At 37.5% G+C, this 20,320-nt stretch overlaps 1 protein-coding gene across 1 annotated transcript; it reads right to left on the bottom strand.

Annotated features, from left to right (window-relative positions):
* Window positions 1-1,187: 1,187 nt before the first annotated feature.
* On the bottom strand, window positions 1,188-19,734 carry kif26bb (kinesin family member 26Bb). Its single transcript, XM_016543757.1, has 15 exons — window positions 19,653-19,734; window positions 19,168-19,518; window positions 17,131-17,505; window positions 14,015-14,172; window positions 13,712-13,883; window positions 11,307-11,504; window positions 10,880-10,973; window positions 9,361-9,623; window positions 8,172-8,352; window positions 7,759-7,903; window positions 6,054-6,213; window positions 3,139-5,851; window positions 2,894-3,063; window positions 1,631-1,781; window positions 1,188-1,494 (listed from the first exon to the last, which is right to left on the bottom strand). Exons 1-15 carry the CDS (start codon window positions 19,701-19,703, stop codon window positions 1,295-1,297), a joined length of 5,382 nt encoding a protein of 1,793 aa, XP_016399243.1. The 5' UTR covers window positions 19,704-19,734; the 3' UTR covers window positions 1,188-1,294.
* Window positions 19,735-20,320: the final 586 nt, after the last annotated feature.

Below are 20,320 nucleotides of genomic sequence, written 5' to 3'. Positions count from 1 at the left end.
GCTGATCAGTTGACTCACTGCAATATGTCTGAATGTTTTAGCAATTCTCTGTGAAAAACACAAACCACAGTTTTTAGTGTCTGTTTTTTAAGAAAGTCATGTCATGTTTCTCTTTCGATGATTACAGTGGGTATTAATTATATAAATAAATTATTACAATTTCAGTAAAAACATTGCTTAATTTAAATAAAAACATATAAAGTGAATAACAACCTTTTATTAGCACATACACAATAAGGATCAAAGGCATTTACAATAAACGTGACTTGCAAATTATTTGCTTTTAGTGCAACAAAATATACACTGGGTGTTAAAAATGACTTCTTTACAGTGTTTTACAACCTTGAAGGTGACTATAACTCTTTAAGTAAAAGTTGCTTTTACAGAGGTAATTTTATCCCCAAATAAAGGCCACTTTTAAACTTGGCTTAAGCATTTTTTTGTTTCACACTAGTAATTTTGAAAAGGAATGGGTTACTATGTTTAAACTTGCAAAATGAATTCCAAAAGTAGGCCTAATATAGCCTACTGTGTGAAACAATAAGGTGCTAGAATGTTACAGCGAGTTGTTTAACAATAGATAGCACATCGTAAACAAAAAAAATACTTGAGAACGAAACAGATTAAAATGTTGAACATTTTTACAGATGGACAAACTTTACAGGTCACATGCACAATTGCATGCTGTAGGCTACGCTGTTAAAATGTCGTTAACCTAGTAAATATGCCAGTAAGAAAGTTAACCCAGGATTTGCAAATGTGCAATTGGAAATCCTGAACCCCGACTACCCAGAATTAACATTTGAACAGTAAAAAAAAACCATGGGTTAACAATTTCAGACAGCAGTCTGCAGTCCAATATGTTGTTTTGACCTTCTCTGTGCTAAAGCTAACAACACAAACACTGACAGCAAATTAGATTTCAAGTAGAGCCTGAACAGCATTATTGGAAGCTTTCTTATAATGTGATGATTTTGAGATGGTTAGAGGATTTGTACGGAGCTCCTCAAGGAACATGAAGATAAATAAAATGAGAAGAAATCAAAATATATATTTCAATGTTTTTGCGTTCTCCCGAGTTCGCTCACAGATCTTTGTAATGGAAATAATATGATGTGGGAGTAAAAACTATATTCCATCTAGCGAACGCTACGTTTTCAGACCACAAAAGCATTTTTCCTCCCTTCTCATTTTTTTCCATCACTATGTCCCCCTAGTTGCTCCGTATATTTGCACGCATATCATTTAATATTTTGCATAACAGGTAAAAGTGGTCATGTAAAATCTTGGCATGCTATATTCCTGCGAACGCTGTATGATCTATCGTGGGCCGATGTCGTAACTTTTGTCTGCACTTGGGTGTAACATCAAAGCTGGTGACCATCAAGACATGTGCTTTGCAGAGGTTAACATGACGCTCTAGCCGTTGAGTGACTTGCTCCAAAGCCTCTAAGTGCTCCAGGGAGTCTACCTCAAACGTTTGCCATAAGTCAACTGCAAAACACATCACACAAATAGCATAATAATTAATGATGACACAGTAAGCAGAACCATAACAACCTACAGTTTGCTGTCCTACTGCAGTGCTTAATTTGACTTAATATACATAAGCAAACATGTTAACCCTTACATTCACGGGTCCATTTTCCAGGGTCCAACATCAGATGATGCTTGGCATGTTCCAACTCTTGCCTGAGAGCATTATACCTGAGTCTCACCTCTGCTATTCTCTGCTGTCGATGCTCCAAGAATTTCAGCTTTGCACTAAAGAGGACTATACCCTGAAAACGTGGATGACAAAAAGTAAGTTTGCCTCCATATAAAATGTGAGTGAGCTGACACCACAGGGTTTTATATTAAAGTAACACTACAGTTTTTCTAACACTTTTTAGCATTTCAAATCAGACACTGTATTCAGCTATCTTGACCCACAAAGCCATCAAATACACAGATACACTGAATTACACACTGTGAAATTTATTTAAAGCATAGGACCATGACCGCTTACTACAATGAATGAGCAACTACACATTGTAAACTCTACAAAATAAGACTAGCCTACTACATAAATTAAAGTGAAAAATAAGAACAGAAAAAAAAAACATACATTCCTGAACATACAGTTTTGGTTTTGTGATAACAATATTGTTTTGATGAAATTAAGCACCATTTGAGGAAAAGTATCTTTACTACTTGAAAAAAAAATTGTACATGAAACATTATATATGAGAACACATCATTGTCAAAATTTCCTCAATGTGTACAATACATTATTGAATAAATACTTAAATAAATGTTTGAATGAAAACTATACAAATAACATATTTGAAAAACAAAATAATGTAAAATATTTTCTAAATATTCAACAAAAAGTTGCATATTTTTCAGTAATAGAAAAAATAGTATGTATAAACAATGTAAAATCACATTTATTCTGAATCAGTATATTGTTTCTAGTCTGAGTCAGAGTTAAAAAAAACTAAAAACAAAACAATGAGCGTTTGAAGTTTTCTTAATGCTGGAATACATTACACAACTTTTAAAATCAGAGCAGATTTCAGCATTTACAGGTCATTATAAACACAAACTTGCACTTAAAACTCTGACTGCTTTGACTTTTGCCAACTAACGGACTGCAGGACTGCAAATTGGGTAAAAATTTAGGCAAAAGTCATCTAGGATAACCCAGCCTTTACTTCTAGAAAACAGTGTTGCGAGTCAAGATAATTGCCTAAAGAACAGATTTTTGTGTCTAAGCAAATCAGAAAGCTGTACGAGTTGAATCAAGCACTACCAATTTAATGGACCATACAACGACAGCAGTTTGTGAATGAAGTACAAAGCAGACAGACAGACAGAATTTTTTTTTTCATTGACACATTTTGAACCTCACCTTGTTCCCTGCCCCACCTCTCTTCTGTACGCCATTTACATTATCAATCTCATAGACTTTAATTTCATAAGAGTCAGAACCACCCCGATCCACCCGGTGCGTTTTAGGCCCACTGACAGATCTCTTCAGTGACATGAGGTTGTCTTGAGATGGACGTCTTAGACTGGACCCTGTGGACAAAGACAGGTGAAGACCATATTGTTTTTTTTTATGCCAGAATGCATTGATTAAAAAAAACTCCTTACCTATGTTGGTTCTTTTCTTGTTACTTCTCATGCCTTTAGCAGCACCGAGCGAGCAGCTCTGATCGCTGATGGAGTTGTGCGTTGAACTGCTGCTGATTGTAGCTTCACTGTCTCTCAGCATGCTTTCATAGCCACTACTGACCATACTGCTCCTGTTATAGAGTAAAGCCGTTTTACACATGGCAGGAGGCAGCTCTCCACTGAGAACACTGGTGGTATCACTGGCATGGCCGCTGCAGTGGTGTGGAGTCCGTGGAGCTGTGATCCGGCTATACGGGGATGGCAATGTGTGAACGAAAGGTTTCATCATCCCCAGTTCCTCACATTCATCTAAATCAGACCCACCTTGACTAAAAGCAGAAAGAGAATCTCTACTGCTTCTTAAAAGCTCAACTCTTCCTTTCCGGACTGCACCGGGTGACTTCAAACTGCCGTTGTCTTGACTTCGGGATAGAGAGTGTATTGACCAGGAGCTCTGGCTGACAGGTGCTCCGTTAGGAGAAAAGCTTGAGCTCCGGTTGATCGAGTGTCTAGTGGGTTTGGGAGACAAGTCTGGCATCTTGTGGATCTTTGAACTGGGCATGAATTTATTAATGGTTGTGGTCTTAGAGTGACCGTTTTTTGATGGCCGGGTTGGATCATTGGCATCGTGCATGGGGAAGAACTGTGGAACCCTCCCGAGACTCTGGCTAGCTCGACACCTTACAAAGTCCTCAAAGTCTTCTTTAAAACCTAGCGGGCTGGGTTGTGCTGAAATATAATCTTCATCTAAAAGGCCTTTCGGAGCCATATCGATGAAAGCAGTCTCTTCAAGGAACTTGCTTTTAAGTCTTGAGCTAGAATTACCTTCCAAGCTTCCTGTTGAGCGCCCGCTCTTACTGTGATCCCATGTTTGGCTCCTGCCGGATAATGCTTTCAGTTTTGCATTAAACAACTTGCTGCTCTCCTCAAAATGAGATTTAGTGTTGGTCGTAGTTTCAGTAGCCATGTTTATCGTTGCATTTCTGGCTATTCCAGATTCTTCTTTCGTCTCTTTTCTTTTGAGATTGGGACTGTTTGTTGATGTTGGTTGCATATTGTCTTTGGTCCATTCTACAGGACCGTCTTTCTTTGTATATTGTTTCTTCTCGGGAGTTTCTCTTGGACTCTGTGGGTTCTTTTGTTCTATTTTCATGTGAGGGACATCCCTGACATCTTTCTTGTTGTTTTGGCACAACCAGCTCTGCTCAGGTTTAATTTCACAAGCATATTTTCTGGACTTCGAGACCTCACAGGGAGGGTCAAGTTTAACCATGGCTCCTTTAGGTATCTCCTTCACATCTTCAGTCAGGGGCACCTCAGACCAAGTATCAAGCTGCGGAAGGTTTTTTGAATCAATGAAGCCGCCTGCCTTGTCAATATGTGCATTGATTTTTGTGTGTTTAATAGCTGCATCTGATGAGACCGTGGAGGCTTCATGCTCTGAACTTTGTGCATTAGAGTTGGAACTATAAAAACTCGCTGTTTGTTCTTCACCTATGCTGCCGATAATCCTGACAGACTGACTTCCTGGCGTTAAAGCCTGGAGAGAGTGTGACTCATGAATGCTTAATATTTGTGCCTTTCCTTGCTCAGTGGCCCCATTTATTGTTACCTCCTCAACCACGGTATACACAAGCTCATCGTGTCCATTAAGATCCAGTGGCTTCTGAACAGTTACAGTGATGGTGGCCCTCATTTCTCGCTGTTTTTTTCCTGTACAATGTGGAATGTTTCCATTCAAAGAGGCAGAAACAGCCGGTGGGGAGCTCAAACTGGAAGACAGGGATGATGAAAAAGAAGAGGACGAGGTAGACCTCGGAGAACTCTTGCCGATGGGAGATATTCTTGTCTCAGATTGCAATGTGGAATTATCCGATAATCTCATTTTACCTTGGTCTTCCAATTTCAAAGATAGTGCAGTGGGCATCATATTCATTATTTTATTATGAAGCTTAGATTTGCTTAGAGATTGGCTAGACAGCATGGGATCACTCGGTTTGACAACATCTAACTGTGGCTGAATAATCGGGGAATTGGCGGTACTTGGAATTTCTTCACTGTTGTGAATTATCGCAAATGTTTTTGAGGAGTTTCCTTGTCTGATACTATTGGGTTCTCTGTTGTTTAATGCTTGAATGTCCAATGAATTGGATTTCTTTTTGGTTTGGCTTAAGCGAGGTGATTTGCTCATAGGGTTCACTTCCTGATCTTTGCATAGATCCAACTCTGTTCCGTCTATGTTCCCCAGTCGATTCTGGAGTTCTGCAAATGTGTTGCACTTCAGGCACTCAAAATCTGATTTATCTTGCAAAATTGTTGGTGTTGACTCTTCTTTAGTCTTTTCTTTTGATATCTGCTTCATGCGATTGGCAATTGGTGGAGAGATTTCACAAAACTTCATCAGTGAGAGCTTCTTGGACTCCAATTTGCTCTTGAGTAAGGATGGAATAATTGGCAAAACCTCTCTGCTCCTATTTGTAACCTCTTTATCTAGGAGGCCAGAAGGATCCATAGAGATAATGGTATCACAAGACTTATCACTCCCAGGGTAAAATACTGGATCACTAGAGAAACCAGGAGAGGAGAGATCTTGATCCAGTGTTCCCGTAGATTGGAATCTCAGCTTGGTGGAATTATTAAATTTCCTCTCGTTGCCTAAGCTTCTTCCTCCAGGCGAGCTTGAAGAAGATTTCTGGAAAAAAAAAAATGCAAAAATAAAAAACTTAGCCTAAATTCACAGCACTTGAAAACTGGGGAACGTGTCCATAATTTAAAAAATAAATAAATTTACATTTTATAACTCATATGAGATATATAAAATGATTTATATAAAAAGTAAAGCATGGTCTAAATGAACAGAACCTGAAAACTGGTGAACATGTCTATAAGCATACCCTTATCTTCTTTTTCTGCCTTCGCATTCGAGTCACAGTCTGCATCGTACAAAGGCTTTCTGTAAGGTCCTCAGACAAGGTGGATATATGGGCAATAATTGTGGTGGAGCAGTTGACATTGCTCAGAGAGTCTTGCAAAAGCATGGCTAATTTACTTCCCCTGTAATGAAGAAATGATCACTGATAATTAAATTTACTTAATTACTTTTTACTTAAAGGGATAATTCACCCAAAAATGAAAATTACCCTATGATTTACTCACCCACAAGCTATCCTAGGTGTATATGACTTTCTTCTTTCAGACAAATACAATCTGAGTTACATTAAAAAATGTCCTGGCTCTTGAAAGCTTTATAATGGCGGTGAATAGTGGTCAAGATTTTGAAAAAAAAATAAAGTGCATCCATCCATCATAAAAAGTGCTCCACACGGCTCCGGGAGGGTGAAAAAAGGCCTTCTGAGCATGTGGTGGAGCAGTTGACATTGCTCAGAGAGTCTTGCAAAAGCATGGCTAATTTACTTCCCCTGTAATGAAGAAATGATCACTGATAATTAAATTTACTTAATTACTTTTTACTTAAAGGGATAATTCACCCAAAAATGAAAATTACCCTATGATTTACTCACCCACAAGCTATCCTAGGTGTATATGACTTTCTTCTTTCAGACAAATACAATCTGAGTTACATTAAAAAATGTCCTGGCTCTTGAAAGCTTTATAATGGCGGTGAATAGTGGTCAAGATTTTGAAAAAAAAATAAAGTGCATCCATCCATCATAAAAAGTGCTCCACACGGCTCCGGGAGGGTGAAAAAAGGCCTTCTGAGCAGAATCGATGCATTTGTGTAAGACAAATATCCATATTTAAAACTTTATAAACCGTAAACTCTAGCGTAATTCTAACTGTTGTACATGTGACTGAGTGAATGTAGGACGTAGGCGTAGTGTAAGCTCCGGTGAAAAGTGACGAACACAGAAGCACAGAGGAGAGAGCAAAACAAAACACCGGTCACGAATTAGAAGTACAAAACAAGGATTTGATGTTGGAAAGGAAAAATGTTGGAGGATTTCGATATAAGCCAAGAGGAGACTGGTTTTCCTTTACTTGAAACAAAACTTGGTTCTTTTGATGATGGATTTAAAGCTGCAGTCCGTAATATAATATAGCCATATAATAAGCGAGTACACCATGAATCCATTTTCCAAACCGTGTTTTTGGCTTGTCCTGAATCACTACGGTACACCTATAATAAGTGTTTATATTCAGACTATTTTAGACTGGTTCGGGTAGGTACCGCTGCGGAGTAGCCCAGTACCTGCGTGATTCGTCATAGGCATAAACAGAGAGAAGTAGCTCCGGCTACAATGTTCTTCCGCAAGACGCACTCAGTTCTGTTTATTAACCGCTAGAGCGCCAAAAGATACAGACTGCAGCTTTAAGCACTTTATTTTGCTAAAAAAAACTCGACCACTATTCACTGCCATTATAAAGCCTTGAAGAGCCAAGACATTTTTTAATCTAACTCCGATTGTATTCATCTGAAAGAAGAAAGTCACATACACCTAGGATGGCTTGAGGGTGAGTGAATCATGGGGTAATTGTTATTTTTAAGGGAAACCATTCCTTTAATTAAATCACTGTGCTTTATGTTCATATACTATTAGTAATTTCCTACTTTTATAATCGAGACATACATAGACATACCTATTAGGGACGTGATTATGTCTGTTGAGATTGACTGTGATAAAGTTTCCAAGCTCAGCGAGGCAGACTCCACAGTTGCTTCCTTCCCTCTCCCCCACACAGCTCCCTAAATCGATCAGGCTCAGCTTGCTTTGATCCACATTCACTGAGGAAAGTATATATTTTAATAACACCAGAAATTTCAAAATAACACTAAAGAAACAAACAATTTTAAGAAAAAGGTCATATCATATATGCAAAAGAGTCTTTTTTTAATATGCTAAAAACAGAAACGAGTATGAAATTTCACTCTCCTGGATCAGTATTGTGTGAGAAATGTCATCTAATTGGCCTTTGTTTATTTTAAGATCTGTACTGAGAATCTGCTCATATACATCTCTATATTAGAGTCATGAAAAGGCAACTGAACTCACTCCCAGATTTGGTGCTGCTTCCTATGTGCTGTTGGCGAACATGCAGGGTGAAGAACATGTGACAACAATGTGGTGGTCTTCCTCCACTGTCCATCATCCCACTGCGAGATGCAAGAGCTGCATCTAGTAGGAAAGCTGCTCTTTCTGGAGTTGGAGCATTTATTACACTGTGGTTGCAGACCTGGGATCAAGATAACAAAATCTAATAATGAGACTCTCAAGTAAATGGGAATGTCTCAATTAACATATCAATGAGTATGTATTAAATTTGTATTGATTGCTCATGAATATTGATAATACGCCATGCAAACGGTTATAAATGTCATGCAAAATGTTGTTTTAAGGAATATTCCGTGTTCAGTATACGTTAAGCTCAATCAACAACATTTGTGGCATCATGTTGATTAGATTACTACAAAAATAATTTGCACTTAACTCTCCTTTTCTTTATAAAAAGCAAAAATTAGGGTTACATTGAGGCACTTAAGTGAATAAAACAATCCACAAACATTAAAATAATCATTGTTTCAATAGTATAGCCATAAAATGCAAACAATATGTGTTAATGTAATTTTATTTAACCTATTCTGTATTACATAGAATTTTTCAATTGACATGACAACTGACCACCATAAACCTTACAATAACTACAAAAATTATGAAAATGGACCCCGTTCACTTCAATTACAAGTGTCTAACTTATACTTTTTAAAGAAAACTTGGTTAGATTGATGATTCTTAAGATTGATAAGGTCATCAGCATTATGCCACAATTGCTGTGGATTGTGCTTAACTTGTACTGTACCTGGAATATTTCTTTAAATGCTACATGAACGCTGCATATGCCTGAATTAAAATTTGGCTTTCCCACCATCCAACTATATTATATTATAAGGAAATTTTCAATGCATTTGTGCCCAATATGCACAAAGCGCTGACAAATAAATAGCACACCTCGCTTTTTTAGAACGATGAGCTTTGTAAAAATCGATGAAAGGCGGGGCATAGAGGAGAAACAATAATGTACATTTTATGGAAAATAATGTGTTTTTTTAACCTTAAACCGCATAAACACATTGCATTGCACCAAATACACAAAATAATGTTCTTTTTAGCAACGTCATATGACCACTTTAAAAATAAATGAAAGTCTAGATATTAGAACAAAGGAAGTGTGATCAACACTTGCTTGTACTCCACAGACGGGGTCCTCTTTGAGGTAAGCATCTGGTTTATAGGTCTCCTTGCAGTTGCCCGTGTCAACATCAGCGAGTAAATCCCTGATGCCATTGTTTTCCCCACAGACCTCTACAGCTGACACAGAAACTGAGATGTTTGCCCATGTCTTGTCTTTCTTCCTGGTAATGAGCTTGAAAAGCCAAGATATAGCACAAGGAATGACTCCAAGGCTTTGAGCGCAACCATCATGGCCAATCATTGTGTAAGACATTCCTGTAAACCAAAAGAAAGAAAGTGAGAAAGCCACTTTTTTTTTATAACAGATCATCATTAGGCGGAAAATCCCCTCATAAGGGTTTTGCAGAATAAATCATCTTTCAGAATGACAAAAATCCACAGACTGAAATATGCTTAAATACGTGGTGAATGGCTTTACAAACTGGGGTGTAAAATGCGTTGTGGCAATGTCACAACCAATTAAATGTAAAGCACTTTACTGGCAGTCAAGCATGGGCCGGTTTAAAAGATTTATGATGTCTGGCTGGGAGCCAAGGGCCAAGATGGAGACCGGGTAATTCAATCTAGCTAATAGAGAATGATGTCATACTCCAAATGCCATGTAGAGACTGTTGTCATGATTTTGGGTAGATAACAATTAATAACCTTAAAGGTAAATGGCCTGTGATGACCCACTATGTAGCCTCTACATTTGATCCACATTCATTGAGAGGATCCACAAGTCGCACACAGTGGTAAAAACATATGTGAATCTGAACCTTTTTGTGTCAACGCTATTGGACGCAGAGCTACGGAAGCCTGTTTGCCTCGGAGTAAAAAATGAAAAGATAATTGTGAGATGAGGTTTAAAAGGAGAAAAAGTCATGCTGCAGCATATACGGTCACACTGTGCTTCATGAAGATGCAAATATGAGAAATAAGATTTACAATGGTTAGATTTAATATAATGCAAGATATTAAGCTACATTGTGAGATATATAAAGTTGTACTTGAAAGATATTAATTTGCAACTGCAAAAAATAGTTGCATTTACCTTTTTTGCTAAGAAAAACAATCCTACAATTAAAACTACAGAGCATTGAACAAAAAACTAAGCATCCTATCATATATCATCCTACTACATATTACTGGAGAATATAGAGCTGATATTGCATTTTATGGAAGTAGTCTATTATACAAATCGAACTGATTTACGTTACAAGCTATCAGAATTTCATCTCGCTTTTTGGCCATATAGATACCATCAACAGCATTTTATGTCCTGAATAAAACTGAGGTGTTAATCCATTTTTTTTTTTCAAGTGTGAACACCATATTCTCACTACATCATAATATATGAGCCATAAAAAGTCTGACTTATCAAATGTGATACAAAACATAAAACACAAATGCAAGATTTTCAATTATATTTTGTTCAGTAAACTTTTCCATTAAAAAAACAAAAAGCCTGACCTTTATTTCATATGTCACACTTTACAGGTTTAAAAAATATTTTAATATCACTCACTTACCCACATTGGTTTGTCCAAAGCTTAGGATACAACCATCAGCTCCTGCAAGCACACACTGCAGCACTTCACACAAGCTGTTCTCACAAACTTCTGCCTGAAAAATAATATTTCAACTTGTTTTTTTTGTTTTTTTTCTATTTTTAATGACAACACTGTTTCATCATTTGTCATCTGTACATGAATTACATGAACAATTCAAGGACCTTTCACATGGAATCTGTCTCTTGGGATGTGGAATTATTTATCCAAATGTGCATCTAACACTGCTCACTTGATTGTACTGGATAAGAATATCCAGATATTGGATATCTGCACTCAAGTGACCAAATCTGAGAGTGTTGCAGATGTTTGATTCAGATGGGTTCCAGACAGTAGACATATCAGTTTTCACATCATAAGACAGAAATAACAAAGCAGTGGCCCTGACCTGGGTTGATTCAGGGCCAAAGGCAGCATCAAAGGTGAAGGTCTTTGAGGAGACTGTAGTTCCAGCAGTCTGTCTCTGAGGGTTGAAGGTAGGTACATTCAGCACTGTGACCTGTTTCTTTTGCAGGTCCAGTTTGAAAGAGTAGGACTGAGATGGGTCAGACACAGGAACCGAACACACTCGCAGCATCACTTTGACCTAGAATTGGGGGAACAAACCCAAAACAATATACTAATTGGATATTACATATACATTTTTTTTAAATGTATTGCTTGCTCCAAATATAAGGTTAAATTATATTGAAACCTTATATTTATTTATTTACATTATTATTATTATGTATTTTAGCCTAGGGGTTAGTTAAGTCTTACATTAGAGGATGGGACCGGTGAAAGCCAAACCATTGGTCAACATTGAAATCTCTGCTAATGCAGTGGTTATAATAAGGATGGTGAATGTTTTATGATTTAATACTACCTATACAGTATATATTGCAGAGTACCAGACTTTTACTGTGACAAAACATGTTCCTGTAACTATAATCATAACGGTACTATTTAAAACTTAAAATATCCCACTTTCTATAAGCATGATGTCACTGAACACACATCTAAACCGGGTTTAGGTTAATGATTTTTCTGATATCTAATGCATTTGTCCAGTGATATTATCTTCTCTGTCCTGAGTCTGTCAAATCATATTTACACCAAATGAATTATTTAAGAATCCATTATCTCTGCTACAGTTGCTGGATGTGCAGTGCTGAGTGCGTTCTAGCTACCAGGTGCTACACTGAGAGCGATATAATTTGAAACTCAAGACGAGTCCCATCAGTGTGAACCGTGGAGAGTGAAGTCAGGGCAAGCTACAATTAAACTAAATTGATTTCCCTTCCTCAAGGAGGTGGTGCGATGGAATGGGAAGGCCATTAACATCACATTCAGAGGTTACAGTATGAGCAGCTTCTCTAAACTGTGAGGCAGCTAGAAAGCAGCCACATCTCAAGGACAGACTGAATGGCATCTAAATCATCTGATCAGAGGTGTGGTATGTAAGGAAGGAACATTTTTTTCCATTGAATAATCCTAAAAATTTATCATGGTTACAAAAATATTAAGTGGCACAATGTTTTAAACATTGATAATAAGAAAAGAGCATATTACATTTACAGGATCATGTGAAACTGAAGACATGAGTAATGGCTGTGGAAAATGCAGCTTTGCCATCAAAAAACAAAAACATTTTATAATATATTAAAATAGAAAACAGATACTTTAAATTGTAATGATACTTCACAATATTACTGCCTTTACTGTATTTTGATCAAATAAATGCAGCCATTTAAAGGGGTCATATGATGCGATTTCAATTTTTCCTTTCTCTTTGGAGTGTTACAAGCTCTTGGTGCATAAAGAAGATTTGTAAAGTTGCAAAGACTAAAGTCTCAAATCCAAAGACATATTCTTTATAAAAGTTAAGAGTCAACCACGCCTATCTAAAACAGCTCGTTCTAACACACCCCCACATGTCTACGTCACGATGTGGGAAGATTTGCATAACGCCGCCCAAATGTTCACGCAAAGAAAGAAGGCGTAACTTTTATTCTAACTGTAGTATTGTTGCCGCTGCCGCCATGTCGTGAAGACGGTGTGTGCTTCGTTGTGAAGGCGAAGTAACATTTCCGTCACACGCTTGAGGTATTCGGCCAATCACAATGCACTGGATAGCTGGCCAATCAGAGCACACCTCGCTTTTTTAGAACGATGAGCTTTGTAAAAATCGATGCATTTCAGAAAGGCGGGGCATAGAGGAGCAACAATAATGTAAAATATGTGGAAAATAATGTGTGTTTTTTTACCTTAAACCGCATAAACACATTGCATTACACCCAATACACAAAATAATGTTCTTTTTAGCAACGTCATATGACCCCTTTAAAAAATCTTACCAACCCCAAAACATTTCCATGGTAGTGTAATTCTGACATCTTACTCATTATTTCTCACAATTAGTAACTTATCTCTCATAATCAGACAAAATATTTTATAATGTGACTTTAGTTTATATCTCACAATTTCTTTATTTCCCGCAGTGTTTTAACTTTTACTTTAAACTTACAAACCTTTACTCTTCCATATTTCTACAATCTCTTTCTCATGCATGCATATTTCTACAATCAGTAACTCAAAACTAACTATTACATAACAGCAGAACATAAAGCAATTTACTGAGTGCACCTTAAAGAAAAACAATCTAAATTCTGTCTATTACAAATTTAAAAGCAAATTAACAACTCCTATTATCTAACAGTACAATATCACGTAATAATAGAAGCATCCATACATTTTGGTGGTGTTAGGTAGCAAACATTCATCAATTAACATTTGTAAACATTTAAGCCATACCTTTCCCATCCCAGGTGTTTCCTTGCTCTTACTAGCAGCTTGAAAAATGTTTGCTGGTGCTAGAGGAGGAGATTTCTGCAGAAGACTATTGAAGTTTGTCATGCGTTGGGAACCACTGCTCTCTGAGAAGTGCCTTCCTCTTCTAACCATTACATTCAACTTCTGTGCTGCCCTATGGAAGTTCAGTGATTTGACAGAGTTTAGCTTAGATGCATGCACATGACAAAAGCATTTCTTTCTTTTCTACAACACACACCTTTAGTTATTTTAGTTCTTTTTCATTTTCTGGTCAGCACCTCTTACCTGACAAAGAAAGACAAGGCAGCAGATGTTCCTGCAGGGAGCAGAGAGGACATACTGGAAGAACGCGTCGGCTGTGTGGCGCCGTAGTTGCATAGTGCTGTAGAGGTTACATTCTCCTTTTCATTCACCTTCCCTGCATGCAAAGGACTCTGGGAGGACTGAGAAAGATCTATCTTCACTGATATTGTCAAGCTCAGTAATTAAAGGAATAGTTGACCCGCAAATAAAAATTTGCTTACTTTTTTTTCACCCTCAGGCCATCCAAGATGTAGAGTTTGTTTCTTCATCAGAACAGATTTGGAGAAATTTAGCATTACATCACTTGCTCACCAATGGATCCTCTGCAGTGAATGGGTGCCGTCAGAATGAGAGTTCAAGCAGCTGATAAAAACATCACAATAATCCACAAGTAACTCACACAACTCCAGTCCATCAATTAATATCTTGTTAAGTGAAAAGCTGTGTGTTTGTAAGAAACAAATCCATAATTAAGGCGTTTAAACCATCACTTCTGGCCAAAATAGGTTTCCTAATCCATAAGAACGCTTCCTTCAGTAAAAAGTCCATCACCTGTTGTCCTCTCACATCACATATTTTTATTCAGAATTGTTTTTGATTGTAAATGTGCTTAATCTGCATTCTCTCCTGATTCAGACAAGACTGAATATTAAGGATAGAGAACTCACATTTTAACTAGAAGCAGTGGTTTGAAGTTAAAAACCTCTTTTTGATGAATTTGTTTATTACAAACACAGATTTTCACAAGACGTTAATTGATGGACTGAAGTCATGTGGATTACTTGTGGATTACTGTGATGCTTTTATGAGCTATTTGGACTCTCATTCTGACTGCACCCATTCACTGCAGAGGACCCATTGTTGAGCAAGTGATGTAATACTAAATGTCTCCAAATCTGTTCCAATGAAGAAACAAACTCATCAACATTTTGGATGGCCTCAGGTTTCAGCAAATGTTCATTTTTGGATGAACTATTCCGTTGATACACTAAATTGGACAGGCAATATGTTTATTTAGTTCAATTAATTTTAACTGAATGTCTTTCGGACATTGATTTAAACAATATGCCAGTGTGAACACTACACCCTGAACATGAGTGTGTTTAATGCACTGCAGTCAGACACTATTATTAGTGAATGCCACTACAAGCTGAGTCATATGTACAGATGAAGTCATGAACCTCTTTATATGTATCTCAGCATAAGGCAACGAATGCCTGAGGCTGCAGGCGCTGACGGGACGAGTCATACTTCAGCCCAAAATCTAACCTCTTCTCGGCAGAATAAAAATATTCAGACTGTATTTCTTTGCCTCTGTTCAAGAAAACCATCGCTTGCCTGCAGTCATCCGCATATCTAGAGTCACTCCCTGCCTTTATGTCTCATCAATGCTTCAATCCAGCCATGCGAAATAGGAGCCCCCTCTTTGCTCCCCTTCATTGGCAGAATGTATCGCCAATTAGCGCTGGGAGCAACCCTTGGGCAGAGATGGCAATATTGGATCTACTGTTATTTTCTTCTCCATCTCTGCTTTCTTTCTCTCACTTCTCTGTCCTCCAGAGAGAATCTAAGATTTAATTATGTGCACATCTTTTTTTTTTTTTTTGCCGTTATGCTTTCCATGCTTATCTATCTGTGTTTGCTATTTCAAATACAAGCCTACAAAATGCATCTCTTCTGCTTTTACTCCATGCATTAATCTTTTTTTGTTTTTAAATTCCACTTCAAGGACTGAGTGAGTCCACCTTGGATGTTTGTGTAATGAAATGGAGCTGGGCTAATGGACTCGGTCTGCCATCATGCTCTCGGTCAGCGTCATATAAAGATCTGGTACTGAGTGCTGATGGAGCTGTCTGAGATGTTCACTCTCTGCCTCACTTCCATAATGTGTTCTCATTTCATCTGTATTTACGAGCGCTGTGTATGAATATTTCACTGGTCATTAAATATTACAGCGATATTGATCAAGCTTCTTTTTTTCTGACAGGCTTCTCTGTGGCATGGATAAAATGTGGGTTTAACCATTAACCAGAAAAAATCCTGTATCATCTGCTTCTGGATCTAATCAAGGCCGACTAGAGGGTTGTGTATCATAAGACGACATGCATGTGTCCTGGTGTGTCCTGGTGAGCAGACATAGCTATGCATATTTCATTTCTATACTCTTACATTATGCACATGGATGATGTACTGGACATAAAATATGAACAGCAGAGTGCTTCTTTCTTTGCTACAATTATTTGGAAAGACTGTAAGACTTTATCATGTTTTTAAAATAAGTGTCTTCTGCTCACCAAGGCTGCATTTATTTGATATTAAAAATACGGTACGAATATTTTGAAATATCATTGCATTTTAAAATAACTTTTCTTTAAAATGTAATTTGTTACTGTGATTGTAAAGCTGAATTTTTCAGTATCCATTACTGCAGTCTTCAGTGTCACGTGATCATTCAGAAATCGATTTAATATGTTGAATTAGTGTTCAAGAAAGATTTCTTATTAATACCAATTCTGAAAGTTTGTGCTGCTTATTATTTTTGTGAAAACCATGAAACATTATTTAAAGAGTCTCTGATGTATAGAGATTTCAAAAGAACAACATTCATTTGAAATAGAAATCTTTTGTAACAATGCAAAAGTCTTTACAGTCAATTTTATCAAATTAATGTCCTTGCTGAATAAATGTGTTAATTTCTTGACCAAAAAAACTTTTAAATGGTAATGTATGTTTAGTATTATATTAAAGTGATAGTTCACCCACAAATTCTATCATCATTTATTCACCGTCATGACATATCAAACTTGTATAATTGTCTTTATTCTGTGGAACACAAACGAATATAATTTGAAGAAGTCAATGGGGTCCAAAACAACACTGAACCCAACTAATTTTAATTTTATGGACGAAAACAGTTTAAATCTTCTTTTGTATTCCACACAAGTAAGAAAGTAATATGAGCTTAGAATGACATCAAGGTGATTAAATAATTTAAATTTTGGCTTAACCAACCCTTTAGACCTAAAGTGTTAGCGTGAACAACAGCAATGCATACAGCAATAAATACATTAAAAAATCCAAATAAAAAATTGCCCTACCTTTTGAGACATTGAATTGTTTCCTTTGCATGAGGACAGGGGCCACAGGGCCTCCAAATGCTGACGTCCTTTAATCCAGTAATCCGGTGCTGCATTGCTTTTCCTCTGATGGGGGTCTGAGACAACAGATCGGTGGCTTGAGGTTCTGGGGAGCGTTTGTGAGCCTGAGTCTAGGCTTGTGGATGGGATGTTGGCAGTGGTAGGTGGAGCCCATATGGCCCGGTCCTGGGTGAGGATCGTGCAGATAGCCTCCTGCTTCAGCTGGCTAAAGTGAGTGGAGCAGACGCCACAGCGTCCATCCGCATTGCCCCAGGCTTCTACAGTACTAGCAGGTGGTTTCATGCTCTCATAAAGATGAATGAAGACTTTGGGATCCTGAGGCACAGAAAGAAAAATGTTGTTGGTGACTGTTAACTCATCAGAACATATCAGAAACTGTGTTGATAATTACATATATTAAAGAAATCTTTTAAAGGGGTCATATGATGCTGCTAAAACAACATTATTTTGTGTATTTGGTGAAATGAAATGTGTTCATGCGGTTTAAGGTTAAAAAAACACATTATTTTCCACATACAGTCTTACAGTCTGTGAGTCAGAACAGCCAGCATTGTAGTCTACTCTACCAGGATCAGGAAACAGTCCTCCATAAAATGCGCTGGACACATCTGAATATTTGGGTTAAACTGTTCTGGAACAGTGTTGTAAATACAACTTAAAGGTCCTCTGAAATGCTTAGAAACATGCAGCGTTACTCTTCTTCTTCAGAATTTTTTGGCGTATTCCGCACCATAGGCACATACTACGGCGTTGCGGCGTTACTCTATGTGTTGACATCATTTTAACTGAAACAGGAAGACAGGGCGGGACAGATCAAGAAGCCCCGCCCCTTTTTAAAATAGCATTCAATACAATAGCATTCGTTTATATCACTGCTTGGGCTAGAGCCGTTCAGAGCCGTTAAGACTAACATATTGATACTAACACCCAAAAAACTTAAATTTGGATTTCATGGGAACTAACCTGACGTAGACATGTGGGGACGTGTTAGAACGAGCCGTTTTAGGTAGGCGTGGTTGACTCTTAACTTTTATAAAGAATATCTCTTTGGATTTGAGACTTTAGTCTTTGCAACTTTACAGATCTTCTTTATGCACCAAGAGCTTGTAACACTCCAAAGAGAAAGGAAAAATTTAAATCGCTTCATATGACCCCTTTAACATGATTTTTAAACCACACATTTTTTTGGTGACATGATAAATACTCCTCAGTGTTGTTTTAGGATCACTGACATCATTAATATTTTGTTTTCATTTTTATACTTTCCATTTCATTTTAATATCAGTTAAAGTTTTGTTGTGTTTTTGTAATTTATAGCTATATATATGTGTGTGTGTGTGCGTGTGTGTGTGTGCGTGTGTGTGCGCGTGGCAACTATAAAATAAAATGTATTTTATATTTCATTTGATTTCAGCAACAAAATTGTTTTTTATGGTTTTAATATTAGTTTTAGTTTTAGTTGACTATAATAGCCCTGATAATCCCATCCTATCTTTATCTTAAAGTAATTTCTCAATCCATCTAAAATATTATGGGGGAAAAAGCCAAAGATTTTGAGTTTACTAAAAAAATCAACTATGATCCACTAACCTATTTTTTCCCACCACCAAATACTGAGACACATGCCATCCACAAATGCATCTCTGTCTCAGCTGATCACATTATAGTGCCATTTACTTTATTGTTCTCAGTAGGAACTGAGTTTTCATATCCCACCCATTATACCTCATATTCTAGTGTAATCAAGGCTAGACGAGTGTCACATGAATCACAGACCAACTGCAAAAGCTAATCGATTTAAATTCGTTTCAGGGGAAGGGGGAAAAAAGCATGCGCCTCATATGTAATTGAAATATGAGACAGACTGTGGCTGATGGGGTGGACATGAATGCAGCAGTCCACTAAACACCACCCAAGAAAATGCATGATAATCGTTTCTAAATGTATGCAAATAGATGATACAAGGAATATACTTACTTTAGTAGAAAGATTTTCGTCAGTTACTTGTTTTAACGCTTCCCTTTTGAAGACGTTGAAATGAGAGATGCACTTTTTGCACAAATGTCCTGTGTCGAATAACGTTTCTCTTTTCATCCCTGTGGACTTGACGGAGTTGTATTCAGGGGGGTAACCGTTTAACGATTCTTTGGACCATTTTGACCGTAGGAGAGAGTTAGTGAGAGGTGTCGGGAAGGAGCTTGCGAACCCTGTCCAAGGTGCTGCATGAGAATCATATGCTGAAGAGCCAGCGCCTTCGGGCGGCAGACGCTCCTTCTGCGCTGCCGCTGCGTGACCCATGAACACGGGACCCATTTTGACGTTGCTCATCTGTGAACCGTAAACCGCCTATATTAATTGTATGCAATATTCAACACTATATTTCGTTATAATGGAATATAACTGAGCTAACAAATGATGCATATTACTTACAGTCATACAGAAGTACTTAGTCACCTACTTACCATGAACCGCTCACTGCCTGTTGTTTCACAGTATCTTGTTTGATTCTTCATATTCTGAATGAATAGACGCTCAATAAATTCGTTATCTCAACGCATCCTCCACAACCAATCGTTAAAAAATAAATAAAAAAATGTTTCACGCAAAAAAGATGACTTTACTTCGAAAAGAAAGAGACGCGTTGTCGTCGTAGCGCATGCTGTGATTTCGCGTACCGTGCTTTTATGTTCTTGGAGAACTCCGGTGAGTAAAAGTGAATATTTGATTTTTGTTTACGCAAATGCAAAAAGTCCTTGAATTAAATCATCCCTCGCGAGCTGTTCTGTAAGTTGCCGTTGTTTTTAATGCCCATTTTGAACTTTATTCTGTAGAGAAACTGTGCAAGCAAGGCATAGCCTATATGATGAAAAAAAAAAGATTTTTATAGCCTATTCATCCTTGGGTTGTTGTTGCATTATGTCTTCATCTTTTTTGTTCTCCGGTACAGTAGTACCACCCACTTGTCATTGCTCTAAGGAATTGAGATCACAAACACTGTTGTGGTTACCATATAGTGAGATTGATCATGAGACAGCGCCACCCATCGACTAACATTTAAATCTGCAAACGGCAGTGCTGCCCACATGCGAATTTATAGCCTACAAGACACTGCAAAGTTTGGAAATTAGTT

Source organism: Sinocyclocheilus rhinocerous, unplaced genomic scaffold (assembly GCF_001515625.1).
Source record: "Sinocyclocheilus rhinocerous isolate Xijiao unplaced genomic scaffold, SAMN03320098_v1.1 scaffold68, whole genome shotgun sequence".
NCBI lineage: Eukaryota > Metazoa > Chordata > Actinopteri > Cypriniformes > Cyprinidae > Sinocyclocheilus > Sinocyclocheilus rhinocerous.
The sequence above is the reverse complement of the archived record's forward strand: the minus strand, read 5'-3'. Positions and strand labels throughout refer to the sequence as shown.